This window comes from Ambystoma mexicanum, chromosome 10 (genome assembly GCF_040938575.1).
Source record: "Ambystoma mexicanum isolate Mex_15411 chromosome 10, UKY_AmexF1_1, whole genome shotgun sequence".
In the NCBI taxonomy this organism is placed as follows: domain Eukaryota; kingdom Metazoa; phylum Chordata; class Amphibia; order Caudata; family Ambystomatidae; genus Ambystoma; species Ambystoma mexicanum.
Window position 1 is genome coordinate 1,303,891,627 of NC_090932.1, and position 19,819 is coordinate 1,303,911,445.

At 48.5% G+C, this 19,819-nt stretch overlaps 1 protein-coding gene across 2 annotated transcripts in view; it reads right to left on the minus strand.

The window, feature by feature from the left end:
• Window positions 1-6,818: 6,818 nt before the first annotated feature.
• The window catches only part of PXMP2 (peroxisomal membrane protein 2), a 354,759-nt gene continuing 341,758 nt past the window's right edge, over window positions 6,819-19,819 (minus strand). For both annotated transcript variants that reach the window (XM_069619325.1, XM_069619324.1), the window contains exon 6: window positions 6,819-7,204. In XM_069619325.1, the coding sequence (XP_069475426.1) occupies window positions 7,136-7,204 (69 nt within the window). In that variant the 3' untranslated portion in view covers window positions 6,819-7,135. The remainder of the gene's footprint in view (window positions 7,205-19,819) is intronic.

Here is a 19,819-nt window from a genome sequence, read left to right on the forward strand (position 1 = left end):
AAGGGAAAATATTCTTGCCAGATGCTAATACCCGGCGTACCGCCATGCAGTGGTGCCATGATGCTGCAGTACCAGCCCATCCAGGGGTTGGAAAGACCTTGGACCTCTTGGGAAGATGGTGCTGGTGGCCCTCTATGAACCAAGACATAAGGGAATATATAGCGGTTTGTACTGTTTGTGCCCAGTGCAAACATCATCATGGTAAACCTGTGGGCCTACTTCAACCCATGCCTGTACCCGATGCCCCATGGAAAATGCTTTCTATGGATTTCGTCGTGGAACTACCTATGGTGAACGGGTACAACACTATCTGGGTAGTGATTGACTACTTTACCAAGATGGCTATGTTTGTGCCATGCCAGGGTGTCCCTACTGCTCCGGTGCTAGCGGATCTGTTCTTGAAGAACGTGTTTAGAAGGTCCGGCCTACCTACTATGATCATCATGGATCGGGGACCGCAGTTCACTTCTCACTTTTGGAGGTCATTGACCACAACCCTGGGTATCGATGGCAGATATTCCAGCGCTTACCACCCTCAAACAGACAGTCAAACGGAGAGGCTAAATGCAACCATGGAACAGTACCTCCGTTGCCTCACCTTTCAACGTCAAGGTACCTGGGTCTCTGTATTGCCGTTGGCGGAATTTGCCTACAATAATTCCCTCCATTCTGCGACCCATATGTCCCCATTTTACGCAATGTATGGTCGACATCTGCGTTCCTTGCCTCTTGGTGCAGAACTGCCATTCCACAATCCCGCTGCTTTGAGTTGTTTTAAGAGGCTCTCAGATACTCATGCCTTAGTAAAAAGCCAACTGGTTCTGGCTCATGAATGTCTGGTTGTCTACAAAAAACCTACGATTACCGGGTCGACGGGCCTTGTTACCTCGTTTTGTGGGTCCTTATTAGATTCTGCAGGTCATAAATCCAGCGGTGGTTCGTCTAGCCCTACCTTCGAGTTGGAGGATACATCCGGTGTTTCATGTGTCCTTGGTGAAACCTTGTCACCCATTGACCAAACTGCCTTCACGCCCTTCTCCTGTTAGGGTGCATGGTTTCGACGAATATGAGGTGGCTGCAATCCTGGACACCAAGGGGCGCAGGGGGCGGCGTTTATACTTGGTTGATTGGAAGGGCTATGGTCCGGAGGACCGCACCTGGGAACCGGCTGGAAACATTCATGCCCCTGTCCTTTTGGCCCGTTTCTGGTCCACTCGGGGGGTGAGGGCCCCTTTGCGGGAGGATACTGTCATGTATGGGCACTCATTCCTTTCCAAACCACGGGCTCATGTCCCTTTAAGAAGCGCGAAACCTGGTGCCTGGAAACTGGCATGGCAACGCTGGCGTCCGCTCTACTCCTCCCACGGTCCAGGCCGAGTAGCGTGCTGCGTTGTCATGTGACTTGCCTCCTTATTAGCGCTACCTTCACCTAGATCGGTGCTTCTGATCGCTGATTAGAGGCGTTACGAACTCTGGTCAGTGTTATTACCTTTTGGCTCCTTGACGCGGACTGCTATTTGGATTGCTCTTCCTGAACGCTTTGCCTTGAATTGCCTCGTCACGTACTCTGACCACGGACCGTTACTGGATTTCCCTTGCCTGCTCCTTGGATACCACGTTAAATCAGGTGGTTGCCGGACCCCGTTTGCATACGGTTCTCCACTTTCGGATTGTCCCTGAACTTCTGCTTTTCTCTCGACAACTTGGACCTCTTGGAGTTTAGAATTGGTACACGGACTAGAGACTCCGTGTGTGTACTACCGTCCTCGTGCCGTCGGGTCAGTGTGTTATTAGGCGTCCTCGTGCCGTCGGGTTAGGTTTGGACTTCATTCATTTGTGGATTGCTTGGAACCTTTTCTACGCTTGCTACCCACTCTCTCCTGGGACAGAACCACTGGTAAGCTGCAAACCTCTTCAATTAAATCCGGGGGGGAGAAGGGAGGTATTGTCATGATCTCTGCTTCCAAAAGGTCAGGGTTTTCCCAACTCCCTTGGAAGCAGATCCATAACCCAGGTTCCGAGTGCCAACCAGTCCCAATTGGGACCTTTTGGACCCAGTCCTGGCGCCAGTGGCACCAGGCTCATAAATATGCCCAGTCCCAGCGCTGGAAGCGCCGGGCTCATAATGCTTGGGTGGACTTACCTGCAGCAGACCATGCTGCTTACTTGCCTGCCAGTTGAGCCTCTGATCCTCTTCTGTTTGGAACTACTTTTCCTGTTGGGTGGGGCAGGAGCCACTCCCTAGATTCAGAACACTGGAACTCTTCTGGAAAGCAGGAACTCTTTTCTTACCTAGGCGTGGCTGTGGAAGGAGACACCTAAGCACTACAGGAGGCTATTTAAACCACACCCGATGGATGAATCTTGCTTTGCGTTATTCTGCATCCTCTGCAGCAGAACGCTCATCGTGTCTTCTGCATCTGATCCTGGGCCTAAGGAAAAAGGCTTACCATCCTGAATCCAGTCTTCAGCAACACCTATAAAGACAAGAAAGAACAGGTTAGCATTACGGTCTTCAGTGACAGCTCTTCACTTACCTGGTCCATCGGCTGTCACCAACGCCTCGCGCTGCATTCCGGCATCTGAAAGACAAAGGCTTACCTACTCTTCGTGCGCTCCGGAGGTCTTCACACTGCATTCCGGCATCTGAAAGACAAAAGCTTACCAACTCTTCGCACGCTCCGGAGGCCTTCGGCGCTGCATCCCGCATCTGAAAGACAAAACAAGGTGCGTTTAAAGACATTGGGGAACTTTAATACTCACGTGCCATTACTCCTTTCCACATCTAACCCAGTGGGTATTCCGGCACACTGCAGCCGCTCCGAACTTGTACCTGCAAAATAAAAAGACAGTTAGAGCGCATCGTGAAGCAGGCAACAAGCGCTTACTTACGTGCTTCCAGGCGCTTCTATTCATCACACGGGCTCCATCTTCAACTCACTTCAGCCCGTCATCCGCCATCGCCGGAACCCTGCAAAACAAGAAACATCATTACTAAAGACTTTAAAGACATTAGAATTACTCGAAACTTACCGTTCGTGCAGTAAACGACGGACAGCAGTCCTCTGAAGTCAAGAGGCCTGCTCCCCTTATCCAGTGAAGAAACTTGTTACAGCACTCTGCCCCGAGGCAGATGGAGAGCACGGCGTTCACTTACCTAAGACATCTTACCCTTCGAGTCAGACATACAGTGCACAGAGGTCCAGCCCAAAGAGCCAGCCGTGTGTTACACATCACCTTTGAAGATACGGTATACGCCCAGTCAAGACCGGCGCCTCTACGGGAATCAGGTGAGCGTTACAGGTATGTTTTGTATCCTATGCTAACCAAACTTTTGGGGTACGATTACTGGGACTGCTTCTTTGCCTTGTTCGGTTGTTGGATCTTTTGGCACAACGCAAACTCAAACCTTGCTGCTGTGGTGTGTTTGTTATATCTCACATTTGCAGGTCCGGCCTCAAACTGCTGTTGTGTTTTCCTACATCCAGTCCTCCTTTTGGCATTTGGCATCTCGACCTGTGTTGCTCCATTGGTACCCCTGGATTTCCATCGGCATCCATTCTTTTCTCCAATTGATCGCTCTGGTTCTTTCTTCAAATCAAAACCAGAGGGGTACATTGGGAAGAAGAATTCATCGGCTACACTACGTGGGCAATCTGATATCTGACACAGGATACAATGCGGTACACACCAACACCCTCCCCACATCCCAGAAATCTCCCCCATCTGTTAGTTCTTCCCCCCACCCCTTTCCATTAATATTCTGTCCATTCGTTCCTCCCTTTCAGAATTTGTTTAAATCCACTGGAAACCTTAGCTCATCCAACAGCTTTGCACCACTCCAGCGTTAACCAGTCTTCCTCCTCGGGATCTCTAGTTTTTCTTAATATATCCAATTCCGCCATCCCACATCTTCGAACATCCTCCTTCCAGTGCACCACTGCCAGACCCTGGGGTCTCTTCCAGGCTATGGCCACCAACCTTTTTGCTAGTACCCACATAAACTGGGCTAGGCGATTTCAAAGTTTGTCGCTCCCCCCCTACCCTCTGGGAGCACACCCCCAAACACATCCTTGGACAGCATTACAGACTAGATCCAGGCAATTTGTTAATCTTTGCAATCCCAGCTTGCCAATAGCATTTCACGACCAGACCTCCCCAGAGCATGTGCCACATCCCCACTGACCCCATCGCACACCGGGGGCAGTCCCAACTCAGTGCAGTATTCATCAGAATGAGCTTTTTAAAGCCCCAGTAGGACTACCCTCTGGCCCAGCTGAGACTCAAGACCCAACAAAAGCTTGGGAGATATCTGAAACTCCTCTGAATCTTTGTAACACCGAGCTAACTGGCCATTTGGGAAGAATGTCGGGAACAGCTAGCACCATTACTGTCCCCTTCCATTACCATGCCCCCCCCTAAAATGGGTACCTGGCTTAGGGGCTCAAGATCACCACTTGACTCCTAGGTCCCCTGTGCTACCTTTGTTGCCTGAAAAGCGTGGAGGCTTTTCAGCATTTCATGCTTGCTAACCTTATTGTTACAGGGGAGTCCTCATTCCTGACCATGAAGGGCGGTAGATTTCAAGCACTGCCTTACAGTACTTTCATGTTGGCTGTCTGCACTAGATACCAACCGCTGGCCACCAGTGTGATGACATGGCTACTGTTCTGCAGAAGAACAGGGATGTGCAGTGAATGAAACCTCTATTCTGCCCCACATTACTACCAAACTAGTAGTGATCTCAAACATAAAGGTGAAATTGGCACAACATGAACGGTGCACCTCCTTTGTCTTTTTAAGGTAGACTTGGCTGAAGGCAGGCTATAGTTCAAAAGGGATGTGAGCTAATACAGAAGCGTCCAAACAGCAATAGTACTGTGATACCAGAAATACAAGAATGTCCAACCTAGGTTCTAAAAAAGGAGTCTGTCATTAAAAACTAAAATTACACACAATACAAGCACTAATAACACACTGAAGTTCAATGAAGAAGGTCTTTAAAAAGGTAAAGAGTGGGGTCTTACATGTAACTAGGTCTCTTTAAGGCAGGCTAAGGGGGCAGAACAATTTCAAATACCTTTTAGATATGCCCTTGTTCCTCGACAGTGGCTACTTGGCCCTTGAATCGAGTATGTCAAGACAATTGAGTCCACTTGAGATGGCTCGACAATGCATTGCAGTCTGTAGTGGCGATCTGCTTGAGTCGAGTAAAGAACATCCAGTTGCTGGTCGAGATGTTGTCTCAAATCAGTTGACACGGCTTGAAAAGATCCAACGATGCAATGCTGGTCTTCAGTGATGATTGGTTCAGAGACTATAGTTATACGCAATGGCTGAGCCAGCGACTCAACAGCTCAAAAATCAGACTGAAAGTGGTGAGTGTCAAAGATAGCACCAGGTGCTTGCAGCAGCTTGAAAAATGACTTCCAAGCGGTTGAGTCAGCTCAAAATCATATCAAAGTCGGAAAACGGAACCCAGGCCTTTGCCTGGATATGTGGCTACTGGGAGAACTCATCCAGGGTCCCCAGGGGCAAGGAGAGTCCTTGATCTGCATTTCCAAGCCAGGAAGGTTTTCCAGGAGCACATGCAGAGGCAATCACTTCAAGTGAACAGGAACCTGGGTACCTATGGTCTCAGCTGCAGGTTGCTTGCCCAGACAGAACGTCACCTGAAATGTACCTCTGGGATGGGCGAGAAACTGGTCTTTCTCCTTTCTTTAAGCCTTTATCTTCACTAATATGGCATAGGACATTGGGGCACACTGTGCCCGCAATAAAGTTCCCGGTGAAATCCTTCTGTAGTCCAAAGATTCAGTTTAAGGGGCCGTCTCATGCACTGATAAATTCAATCTGTCACTGTGGATTGTTCCACTTCAAGTGTTCTGGAAGGCTGCAGACCTGGGTGCTGGAATGTTGCAACTGAGCACAAATGTCCTGTTTTGGGTGAAACTCAGTCCCAGACAATCAATACATTGAAAGCCCTGACGGAAGGGTCACTAAAAACCAAGCTGACAATGAAAGGGTTTTGTCAATATAATCGTAGATTCCCAAAAGTCATCATGTCAAAACCAGAATATTTAGATATTAATGTGCCACCAGGTCCTGGGAGTTCACAACTGCATAATTTGCCTCAGGGCTGCCAATCATGATTAAAATCAGTCCCTGGCTTTTGGAACTTTGGGCTCCATCAGGCAGTTTGCAGGAATATACATGTTACTCTGTAACTGCCATGTTGCCAAGCTACAAGGCAGTTTCTGAAGGGTGTCCGTAGAGAGACTCAGCACAGTTACATTTTTACATTGTACTTTTCAGCATGGAGCATTTATGAAAGTGAGTCAGATTAGCATAACTCACTTTCAGAGGTAGAGTTACCAGCATCATTTTGAGTTACAACAATCAAAAAAAGATCAGGTTAGTCCACCAAAACATATGGCATTCTATCAGACCTCCTTACAACCAAGGAACAAGCCATTCGGCATTCCTCCTGCCTTTTTGTCAGATCCCACCACCACTGGAGCCATTCATATTCCATTGATGGTACACTAGGGAAGAAAGTCTTACCATCTTCTTGGGGTATCAGACCATTAGTTCCTGCATGGCTTGGCACATATTACACTGCATCCTCGGTCTCATGTGTAATATCTGCATTGCCCATGTTATCCCAGAACTCATTCTCCACCGAGTGGCTTGCGGTTGGTACCTGAGTGTGCTAGTCAAGGGAGGCTTCTTACAAGCAGCATTTTGCATTGATGATAAACTACTTGCAATGATTGATAAAGCACTTGTTTTTGGTGACTGAAATCTACACACAGAGGTTTTAACAAAACAATTCATCTTTATTGCCATTATTAGTATTATTATTCAAATTATTTCCAAAATATACGCAAAGTTCCTTCATGTGACAACTTCATTAGAGCGACGATTAATAATGTTTATTGATAATCCAGGGCTCTCTGAATTGAGGCAGCTAGCAAAGTGGTGTGAATCCTCTCAGGAGGCAGTTAGTGCGATTGGCTCCATTCTTCAATTTTCACAGGCAAGTCCAGTTTAACTACAGCAGTAAACAACCTCTGCAGCAGGAAGTGCATCATTTTCTATCTGGGTTGTTAGAATTAGTAGCATTCCAAATGTTTTATTTTTTGAAAGAGGCGAGGTAAGCATACCAGAACAAAGCCACAAGGTTGGCAAACAGCACTCGGAACTGGAAGGAAAAAAAAAAGACATTTACCAAGAGGCTGTGTCAATTAGTCATTTATAAACTACTGAATTTGATCCGATCTTTCATCTTGTAGCTCATCTTAGGAAAAACATCCAACAAGGTGTAAACATATAGTTCAAGTGGTTCACGGTTTATGGGAGGGCATCAAACTTCATACTTATACCTGCCCGTTGAACAGCTCTCAATCCACGGCAAGCCATATAAGCCTACAACATGCATATTGACTTCAACTGTGTTGGTAAATAGATGCATTTCACAGATGTGCTGTCACATGGTCTGGGACCGGACCCTGTCCAGTGGGGATGGTGACTCCTTTCAACCTGGGGTGGGACGCTTTCCAGAGGATTTTCCAGAGCCAGTATTGGCACCGGGAGGGATGTGGGAGTTGGGAGGGCCTCCGACTCTACTTGTGCCTGGCTAAGTGAACTAAGTAGAAACCTTTTCTTGCCCCATGCCTGCGATGCAGTGCTGACCAGTCTTTCTTTTTATCCCACAGGAATACATTACCCAGAAGGCCTGGCAATCGGGAGATAGCCAGCCAGGAACTGCAAGACCGCAGCATGAACCGCACATAAATCTGGCACTCCAGATGCTCTACATGACACAGATTCCGAAATTGATTGTACCTTTAGCAGGTCGGCAAATCAGTTTGCATCTCAAACCAGAAATCCAGATACTCCGTTAATTCCTGATACTAACTCCGGAAGGTCCTACAACTTTAGCCGGCTGCCATTATCAAACTCTGGTGTACGTGCTGAGGAAACAGGGGGGTGGCACTTCAAGCCCATTATTTGTGTTTGTATATCTGTACCCCAAACCCTGGGGATAAGGAAGCCAGCTGTTGGCCTGGTGAATCAGCTGAGGGAGAGAACTAATGGAAGGGGAGGCTAAAAAGGGACATGGAAATCAAGGCAGTGTAGGTTTTTCCGGTGCAGTCAATGGAGGAGGATCAGAAGACAAAGAGGACGAAGGGCGGTGCAAACGAAGAAAGTGGTGCTTGGGTGTGAGAACGTATGCAAGGTGAGTGAGACTAAGAGTGAAATGAGATTGAATGGGCAGGACTGGCAGAGTGAAAGAAGGGTGACTCTGGGAGATGGTATGTTTGAATATAGTAGAGTGAAACATGGGATTAGTAGAGTGGAGGGGGAGAGTAGTGGAGGGGAGAGTAGGGGAAGAGAGTGAAGGAGAGGAGTAGTAGAAAGGAGATCAGAAGGACAGAGATAGGAAAAGAGTGAGCGAGTTAAAGGGAAAAAAAGGATACATCACCAGGGTTACGAGTACAAGAGTGTACAATGAAAGCACCTTGTAAAACCTTGTGATTTGAAGAAATCTATTGTTTACACTATTCTTATTGTGGGACCCAGGTTAGGATTCACCTAGATTGTTCTCAGAGGATGCAAGATAGATCAGGCATATGCTTTAAGGCCATAACGATCAGTCAGTCTGATAATAAGTAAGGGGGGATACCGAGCTCTAGTGACTGTCTTGGGGTGCAGGGACCCCTGGAAATGGGAAGGAATGGCCCAGGGGAGAGGACAGAAAGAGACAGCCCACTGGGAGCCTGTTCTCAATCATTTTACTGGAAACCCTTGAGCTGTCTTCGAGAGTGTGTTCTGGAGGCCATTTTTGACAGTGCATTCACATCTATTGGCTTTGACAGTCTTGCGGTTTCAGGCATAAGTGAAATGATTATTACACCCTTTTTTGCATGATGGAGATAAAACCAATTCATTGCAAGTGATGCAAGAGGGTGCTGACTTGGAGTAAGAGGAGCGATGTGTGTTCAAAATATATTTTTTCTATGTAAAAAAGCACATAGATAGAGGAAATATGAAAAGGGTTATTTCCTGTCTTGTATTTAAATACTAATAATTTAGTCAAAGCAATCCTTTGTGCTTTGCCAAAAATGTGCATGCATAGCAATTTATCGGTTATCCTCTAGCTTTATTATGGAAATACAGAACTGCGAACCTAATGATACAAAACAAGGACGGCTATTTGGTAAACACGAGAAGTGTATTTTGAAAGGCTTTGTTACACCGTAATAGAACCATATGTAAGGGATCAGAATAAGACTCGGACAGGGGGCGCTAGCGAGCCGAGCAAGATGGCGGCTTCTTAGGGAGCTCTATGTGGCTCAGAATTAATCCTGTTTCATCCATTCTTCTGTGGGGCCAACTTCATTGCTGACCACGCTAATCTGATGCCCGAAGCCGAGCTGCCCGCTCCTATGCTTTCCTGAGCTCGAAACTCCTAATATTACCTGACATACAGGCGCCTTTCTGCAGCCCGCAGATCGCAGTGAACCGACACCCGCGAGGTTCCGCGCACTCGGAATGTATCCTGAGGAACCCTGACAGTCTTGGCTCCCTCCCGCCCTGACCGAAAACAAATCCTGCAGCCTATCTAATTTCCCTGCTGATCGGCAAAATTCCGGCCGAAATTGGAGCTCCGGAACCCCAGAATCCCGCTCCCATACGTGAGGCCCAGGACCCGTGAAGTGGCCCAGCGGAGTTCCAGGCGCCCGTGCTTGGGCTCAGCGCCGGGTATAGAGAAGGCCAGCGGAGTCGGAGGAATCCCCGCCCAGCCGGTAGACCCGAAGAGAAATCTCCCATGAGTGCGCAGAGACTGTGGCCCTGCGGCGCTGCGGGTGAGTGTCGCTGCCGCCCCCACCTGCGTGGGGCTGTGACTGCGGTTGGCGAGCCCATCCGGCAACTGCTGTGCGTGCCAACGACGCTGAAGAAGCAGGCTTCGAGAGGACAGAACAGTGAGACGCCGGGCTGCAGCACTCCCCCGGGCCCGCCCGGACCTCACTGCTGACTCGCCCCTGGCGGCGGACGGTGCCCGGCAGGGCTGCTTATAAAGTGAACCGGACGGAGCAAAGATAAGGCGCACGCAGCATAGACCTTGTTATTCCCGTGCTGGGCCTTTAGCGCCGCTGGCAATCTCCACCATACGCTGCAGCCGCACACCCTACCGGGAAGAAGCTCCCCGAGGAGGCGGGTTGACGTGCGCACCCTCTGTGCACGAAGAGACACGGCGGTCTCCGTCCCCGCGGTGAAGGTAAGAGCCCTGCCGGGCACTTAGGTCGCTATATCTGCACCCTGCAACCTGTGCCCATACTGAGAACCAGCACCAAACTCAAAGCCTGGGAATAAACCCGACAACGCCTCGAGCTAGACGAGTTGCGGAGCTACGCGCCATCCCTTCATTCCTGAAGCACCTTTTTAAGGCTCACTCCAGCACGGCCCCCCCAGAATAGCAATACGCAGATCACCCTGTCCGCCTGGTGGTGTAATAAAGCACAGAATATCTACGTGGTCAAGGCTATCCATTTCGAGGAATTTGCATATAACCAACTACCAACCACATTCCAAGCACTACCAGAACCTCGATACGTGGACCCTGACTCAACATAATAGTGCACCAACCACGCTCACTGTCAGGAGAAGGTGCCTTGGACGGTCACAAATCAGGGGGAAGAACGACAAGACACAGAAAAAAACTGAATTTTGAGGCCAGCTCCTCCGCCAGGTCAACAAATACCACGAGCAGACCTGTGTCCCCGGCTATGGACGGTGAACCTACGGTCCCCTGGCCTCGACATCAAAGAAATCCTTCTGGATCTAAAAGCTGGAATAGGCGACCTAGGAAGCAAACTAGACAACTTGTCGTCCAAAGTGGATCGTATTCAACACCGCCTTGACCAACACGCTGAGAGGCTGGACAATGTCGAACAACGTGTGTCCGATCTTGATGATGGTACGGCGTCCCTGACCACTAGGGTCTCTGCGCTGGAATCCCAGGTGAAAAGCATCGCTGCTAAAAACGAAGATTTGGAGGGCCGTTCCCGCAGGAACAACATTAGAAGTATCGGAGTCAGGGAGCAACAACTCCAGTGTAAGATGGAGGACCATGTTGAACGTATCTGTTCTGAACTGTTCGGACCGGAAGTTCTCTCACAACTATTCATCGTGGAAAAGAGCGCACAGAATCCCCACAGCTAGACCTATCCCAGGAGCGAATCCACGTCCAATCATAGCCAGACTACTAAATTACAAAGACCGAGATGCAATACTCAAAGCGGCCAGAGAGAAAGGGAAACTCCAATTTGATGGCGACCCCATCCAGTTCTTCCCCGATTTCTCACCTTCAGTTCAAGCACAGAGGCGTTCCTTCACATCAATCAAACGGAGACTACAAGACAATCATATACTCTACTCTATGCTGTTTCCCGCCAAACTCCGTATCCAGCACGACGGGAAAGCCCACTTCTTTTCCACGCCAGAGGAGGCTGCTGAATATCTAGATCGGGCTGGCTGTAGATCTGCTTCCAACAACCTGAACCCACGACGCGAAGAGCCCATGCGGAGGGACCCACCATAAGCTTCCAAACTCGGCAAGACGCAGCGAAATAGACCCCTCAGATGTCATCGACATCCACCATTCACCACAGAACCTCACAACTAAATGTTTCTGAGCCACATTGCCTCTTGCACGGCGTCTAACGCCCTAAGCACAGCACTGTCTGTAGTTCAACTGTTAAGGGTGGGTACACCGTGGGCAGGTTGGGGGTTGCCCACGCAGGGGAGGGTTGTAAAAGTTACTCAGTTACCTCAACTAGCTTTGTTATGTTCTAGCATGCAGTTACCACAGAATCCTTTGTCGCAACCTGCAGTCTTCAACAGCTCCTTTCTCACGTATACGCACTATCTGATCCGAACAGACGGGATGGCTCTCATCCCCTTCTTGCTATCTCCTCAGACTGGGTACTATTAAAATCGCCACTTGGAACATCAGGGGTGGCAATCAACCCGCTAAACTCAGGAAGGTCCTCCAATACCTGCGCAGGTACAGGGTCAATATTGCCATGTTACAAGAAACCCACCTCCTACCAGCTGCAGAACACCTCTGGGCCCGCTCATGGGGCTGCCATCGCTACTTTTCTTCACACTCTTCATATGCGAGAGGCTGATCGACAGAAGAGCTAATTTTAGTCTGATTGAATTCAAGAAAGACGAGGAGGGCAGGTCACTTTTGGTGAGGGGACTGCTGGCTGGGAAAGAAATAATACTGGTGAACACTTACGCCCCTAACACCGACGGCCCGAACAATTTCAACTGGGTCATGTCTCATCTAGCACCATATACCCCAGCAACAATCATTTGGGGCACGGACCTCAATACCCACTTAGATCCCCTAATGGATAAATCCCACAGCGTAAACAACAGGACCCCCAAAGCCAGTCGCCAGATTACTGAAATCTGCCAGACCTTCGAGCTATCTGACATTTGGAGACACACCCACCCGAATTTGAAAGAATACACATACTACTCGTCGGTCCACAACACCAGTTCCCGCATTGATTACATAGTAGCCACGACCCACAGCCCTTTTCACTGGACTAATTGCCAAATCCTGTCTCGGTCCCTCTCGGATCACTCCATGGTCGTTCTCGAGTGCACAATGCCTGATACCCGGAAAACCACACCCAACTGGAGATTTATATTGGGCGCGCTCCTTGACCCGATTTTTGCGTCCGAGCTCCTGCAGGAGATTACCACCTTCCTCGAAGTCAACCAGGAGTCGGTTGCCTCAGCCGGCACCTTGTGGGAAACTCTAAAATGCTATGTACGTGGGGTGTGCATGGCTAAAGGAAATGGTATCCTAAAATTGATTCGGCGCGAGCTATCAGAGAGCGAACAGCACCTGAAAGACTTTGAAATTAAACAATCCACTTCCTGAGACCCACAGATCCGAGCCGACCTCAAAACAGAACTAGGCAAATTCTGTGAGATTGCGGAGCGTGAGTCGAGGTTCTTGGGCTGTCGGCACAGAATCAGGCAGTATGGCGAGGGGCAGAAACCTGGGGCACTTCTAGCTCGCCTCCTGAGGCTTGATCAGACCCTCCCTCGTGTGGAATGTGTCCGCGATACGCATGGAAAGCTGGTCTATACTGAGGAAGAGATTGTCAACACATTCCACGTATTCTTCCAGAACCTATATAGTTCACAATGCGCAACGACTCCGGAGGCTATCCAGAGCTATCTTAATGACACTGAACTGTATTGGGTGATCCAAGAGCTGCGTGAACCACTGAATGCTCCTATATCACAGGAGGAAATTATTGAGGCAATAAAAGCCCTTCCAAACACTAAAGCGCCAGGCCCCGATGGACTCACAGGAGAATTTTATAAGGCACATGCACTCACGATAGCCCCATTACTCCTTCGGGTCTGTGAAGAGGCCCTGGAGTGAGACACCCTCCCACCTACCCTTCGCGAAGCCAGCGTAGTTCTTATCCACAAACCAGGCAAGCCCCGCAATGACTGCTCCTCCTACAGGCCGATTTCCCTAATTAATCTTGACAATAAGATCTTTGCCAAGATTCTAGCGACATGGCTCCTCCCCCTCATGCCTGCGCTGGTGCTGGGCGACCAAGCCGGCTTCATCCCAGGTCGTAACACAACATACGGCATTCGTCGTCTGTTTGGAGTCATTGCAGCACTTGACCCCGCACAGCAGGCTATTGTGGTCCTATTGGACGCAGAGAAGGCATTCGACTCCGTCGAATGTCCATATCTCTTCGCAACACTCACACAAATGGGCCTAGGGACACTCTTCATTAAAATGGTTTCACTTCTATACAAGAACCCCCGCTCCTACATCACCCTGGGCAACACTTAATCCCCCGGAGTCCAATTAGAGCGCGGCACACGTCAGGGCTGCCCTTTGTCAGCTCTTATATTCGCCCTAATTATGGAACCTCTCGCCTCCAGATTAAGAGTTCACCGAATTAATCGAGGCCTTACTCTGGGCCCTCACAAGTTGATAGTCTCCCTATATGCGGACGACGTACTGTTGTTCATCAACAATCCCCAAATTAATCTTAATCCCATCATGCGTGAGGTGATTCTCTTTAGTGGGATCTCCGGGTTGAAAATTAATCACTCCAAATCAATACATTTTCCCACTGACAGCGGCTACCCCTAAGTTCCATGATGATCATGGATTTAAATGGGAAAGCACCAAAGTCCGCTATCTGGGCATCCTCATGTCACTTAACCATGAAGAAATATTCAGAGATAACTACGGGAAGGTACACCAGTCTCTTGGTGAACGTATCCAGAGGTGGAAATTGCTCCCACTAACGCTTTGGGGGAGAGTCTCGCTGACTAAAATGATGATCCTGCCCAAACTCTTATACTTATTTACAAACATACCCCTAATACTACCACGCTCATTCCTCCCAAAAATTAAAAGCCTTATCCTAGAACTCATATGGGCTGGTAAACCTGCGATAGTCGCCTACACTACGCTAACTCTCCCAGTGGCGCAGGGGGGCCTTGCTCTTCCCGATGTAGAGAAGTACTATTGGGCCGCAAAGGCGCAATTTCTAAGTCACTGGTAGGCCTCTGACTACGTCCGCCCACATGTACAGGTTGAACGCGCCTTGGCCTCGCCTAACTTTCTCACAGCCGTCATTCTCAGCAATCTACCGGTACCCTACAATACACTAAACACGGTGCTATCATCCTATGCCATCTGGAAGAAAATTGCCCATAAATATGAGATACACATAAGATACTCCCCGCTATTGCCCATTAAATTTATCCCTGGCATACCCCTGACTAACAAAAAAGTGTTCCTGATTTGGCTGGATAAAATTAACATTCTTTCTGTTGGCGACCTTTTTCCAGACGGTTCGTTCCTCACCCCACAAATGGTAAGGGAAAGGGGCGGCGTCACATCACTCGATATTTTTATTTACTTCAGATTGCGAAACACCCTACAGACACTCCTCCCAACATTCCCCAAACAACCACCGATATGGGCCCTCCTTCATAACGTAATCCAAGCTGAAGTGGAGGGAAGATTGGTTTCTATAATATATAGATCACTGATAACCGATACAGTTGCTCCTGCCCTCAGAGCAAAGCACCGATAGGTGATAGCCATCCACTCCTCAATTCCAGATGAGGACTGGACATACGTCCCCCGGCAAACCCAAAAAGTTGCCCTAAACACACGTTTCAAGCAGATCCATTTTAATTTCATGCATCAAACGTATTATACCCCACAATTAAAACGACGACACCACCCTGAAGCCTCCGACCAATGTGAAAGATGCAATGCCTCCCCGGCAGACTTCATTCACCTTGCATGGTACTGCCCCGGAATAGCCCGATTTTGGTCCGCGGTTTTACAACACACAGGTGATGTGATTGGGGAGACCCTAACTCCCTGCCCGATGGTCGCACTCCTGGGTTTGACCAGACTGCTACAAGCTCCGGTGAGGAAACTAGCAGCACTGCTCCTTGTCCTTGCGCGCAGGAGAGTGGCATTGACGTGGGGTCGTGGACCACTCCCTACAATAGAAGCATGGAAAAAAGACATCCTATACTGTCAGGATATGGACACTGAGTTCATAAGGACCCTTCCTCTACACGCACGCCCACCAGATATCTGGGGACCCTACATTACTTATCTCCTGTCCTCTACCGACACCACGAGTTCCCAACCATAGGTCCCTAGATTGGCACATCACTCAACAACCACTTCCCATCTCCTCACCCAAGACGAGTTGATCAAGAAGCTACCCCAAACGCTGACGCTTATGATAGTTATAATATCCGATAAGGAAACTGTATGGAATGCTACATGTATTAAGGACACAGATTGGTACATGCTTTCACTGACGCAAGTTGTTTTTGTTTGTATTTGTTGAAAATCCAAAAATAAAGTTTTTTAAAAAAAAAAAGAATAAGACTCGGACACAAAGTGGTGTATTGGTAGGCAAATACTTTTATTAAAGTAAATCTTGGGTTGGAGAAAATCTTATCTCACCCTTACACTAAGAGGGCTTTCCCTGCCTCAACAAAACTAACTAAGGAAACTGTGTCAAAGTGTCCAAAACAACATTCACCGTCCTGGGTGCAAATCATAACCTGTCCCTCAAAGTAAACAAAGTATAAGGTGAAAAGGGAAAAACATGTCTCTTGGCTGACCACTCGCAGCGTTATCCAAAGTTCCAAGATAAAGACAATTAAAATGTGTCAAAACAAACCAAGTCCCACAAAGTAGTAAAGTTCTGCCTCAAAATACTGTTCCCTTCGCAGTTGATTTCTATGTCTTGGTTTCTGTGGCGTTTTAGTTTCAAGTTCCTGGTTTTCTCATATTTTATTATTTCCTCTTTGTTTCTCTCCACACGAAATACTGTGACCAAGAAGATGGATAGTAGTTATCCTCACCACGTGTTTTTATACGTTTTGTCTCATTGTTGATTAATAGCCATTTCCCAGACCTGGTATCCGTTTTCTTTCTTTTCTGGATACTGTGAAAAACCTGAGGGTATTCTCCTGAGTAAGCCTCGAGATTATCTTATTCAGGTGGCCAGGTCGTCTCTCTCAGATCCCAACCCTGGTAGGTGGACGATCGAGGGAGGATCCCCCTGCGTATGGGAGCCTGGGGTTGTGCTTGGGGAAATACCCCAGGTGAGGCATGGTATTATGCTCTAGAAAGGGATGAGGAAGACTAGCTTCTTGAAGCTTTTATAGGCGGCACTAACACACTCTTCTCTTCCACCTAAAGACTCTCCCTTATTCAAATCCAACGACCCCTGCACATCTGGTATATACCCTAGGAACCCAAACCCTGGTACATTCGAAAACAACTCCCAGAAGGGAGTAGTTTCTTACCTGTAACTCAATTTCTCCATCGTTGGTATCTTTCATGGATTCACATGCTTAGAATATTCCCCGTCGTCAGACTGGGAACCCTCGGTACACATATATAGTCGTTTCCAATAGGAAAAAACTTCCGACACTTGTGTGTCCTATCCCCGTCTACGTCCTCTCCGGGGCCGCCCACGCACGCCCCGTTGGACGCAATGGTATACAAGCCACGCCCCCGCGGGTCCCGTCAGATTTCGGCCCCTCCAAAGAGAAAAGGGGGGGGGCGGCTTACATACATATCTTGCACATTGCATTCCGGGGAGGCCGGTGGGCGCATGTGAATCCATGAAAGATACCAACGCTGGAGAAATGGAGTTACAGGTAAGAAACTACTCCCTTCTCCAGCATTGGATCTTTCATGGATTCACATGCTTAGAATAGATTGTATAGCAGTATCATCGAAGAAGGAGGTGAGAGTGCAATGTAATTTACATTCACAAAGACAAAAAACACCCCCAGTTCAAATATGTATGTAAGCCACAACTTATTTTCTGATATAAGCATTTCCATAATACATAGTTATGCATCTATACACAATTATCCACCCACATATATATATATATATATATATATATATATATATATATATAATAGGCAAAGTAAGCGACAACAGTTTCACCGTACTTGGCTTACCTCATTGAAACAGATGGCTTAGCACTGCCCGTCCCATCTGTACCTCATCCGCGTGCTGCCTTTCCAGGCAGTAATGGCGTGTAAACGTGTGTGGGACAGACCATGCCGCCGCCTGGCAGATGTCTGTCAGAGGAATTCCTGCCCATAGAGCCGCGGAGGAGGCTGTCGATCTCGTGGAATGGGCTCTAGGGCGTCCTTGTAGGGGTCTCCCAGCCTTGGAGTGACTAAAAGTAATTGCCGAAGAGACCCAACGAGCCAGGCCTTGCTTGGAGATTGCCCTTCCTCTCGTCGACGGACCGTAGGCAATGAACAACTGTCTGGTAGTTCTGATATCTTGCGTCCTTTGCAGGTAAAATTTTAACGCCCTTTTGACGTCCAGAGTATGAAGGGCTTTTTCCGCCGTCGACGACGGGGACGCAAAGAAAGTAGGAAGGACCAGGGTCGAGTGCTTGTGATAGACTGTCGGTACTTTCGGGATGAAAGTAGGGTTAGTTGATAAAATTACTTTGTCCTTAAAGAATCTCATATATGGAGGATCTATGACCAATGCCTGTAATTCCGACATTCTTCTAGCCGATGTAATGGCAATTAAGAAAGCCAGTTTCCAAGATAGGAACTGCATGGATGAAGAGGACATTGGCTGAAATGGAGGCTTCATTAAGGCAGCCAACACCACATTTAAACTCCACGACGGTGGGAACCGTTTCGTAGGGGGGAAAGTTCTAAAGAGACCCCTCATGAAATGTTTCACCAGTCTGTCACTGAATAATGGTGAAGACTGTCTCCTCCTCGTAAACCTTGAAATGGCCGCCAAGTGCACTTTGATGGACGATGATGACAGCCCACTCTCAGCTAGGTGAAGAAGATACGGAAGAATTTGTTCAGGGGTTACTTCTAAAGGCTGAATTTCGTGCTGTGTTTGACACCACGTACAGAACCTTCGCCATTTGCATATGTATGATTTGTTAGTCGAAGGGGCCCTAGCCGCCTGCAGAATTCTCCGGCAATCCGACGAGACTTTCAAGCTGCCAAACTCTGAAAAGTCAGGAGCCATGCTGTTAAGTTGAGGCTGTCCGGATTGTGGTGCCACACCGTTCCCTTGTCCCTGGACAGTAGGTTCAGCACTTTCTGGAGAGTTATAGGCTGTTCCAACGACAGATGTAGGAGGTCGGAAAACCATGGTTGTCTCGGCCAATACGGTGCCACTAGAATGACCCGGCATTTGTACCTGCGAATCCCCTGGATTGTCCTCCGTATAAGGGGGAACGGAGGGAAAGCGTACAGGAATTTGTCCGTCCAAGGAAACGAGAACGCTTCCCCCAGGGATCCTTTTTGAGGCCATCTGCTCGCGAACTGTTTGCATTTCCTGTTTTCTTTCGTTGCGAAGAGGTCGATTGAGGGGGTCCCCCACCTTTCGAAGATTATTTGTAGCTGACCGGTGTCCAGCTCCCACTCGTGTATTTGAGCCATTGTCCTGCTCAGGGAATCCGCTTGCACATTCTTCACACCCGGGAGATGGTAAGCCACTAAGAATATGTTGTGTTTCAACGCCCAGTGCCAGATCTTTTGAGCTTCCGCCGAAAGGGTCCTGGATCTGGTGCCGCCTTGCTTTATCAAGTAGAACATGGCTGTCGTGTTGTCTGTCAGCACTCTTTCTTTTGATCCTTTGATATGTGGAAGGAATGATTTCAAGGCCCATCTCACTGCCCTCAGTTCCAGCACGTTGATGTGTAGGTGCGATTCGGTCGAAGACCATCTGCCCTGGGTTTGATGATCGTTCATGTGTGCTCCCCAGCCCGTCAGGGAGGCGTCCGTGATGATGGTGTTCTGAAATTCCGGCTCTTGTAGAGGAACCCCTCTGTCCAGGTTGTGAAAGATTTTCCACCATTGGAGGGATCTGATGACACCCTCGTCGTCGACGGTTATCCTGTCTGACCACCGGCCCGTGGCCTGCTTCCATCTGTCCGACAGGAACTCCTGTAGAGGCCTCATGAACAATCGGCAGTTTGCTACTAGGTGGATGCACGAAGCCATGGAACCCAGGATTGCCACATATTTTCTCACGGAAAATGTGCTCTGTAGGCGAAGTTGACTCGTCAGTTGTTCGATCTTCAATATTCTGTCTAGGGACGGTTTCACTATTCCCGAGTGGGTTTCGAATTGAGCTCCCAAGAACTTCAAGCTCCTTGAGGGCTTTAGAGAAGACTTTTCGAAGTTCACTGCGAACCCC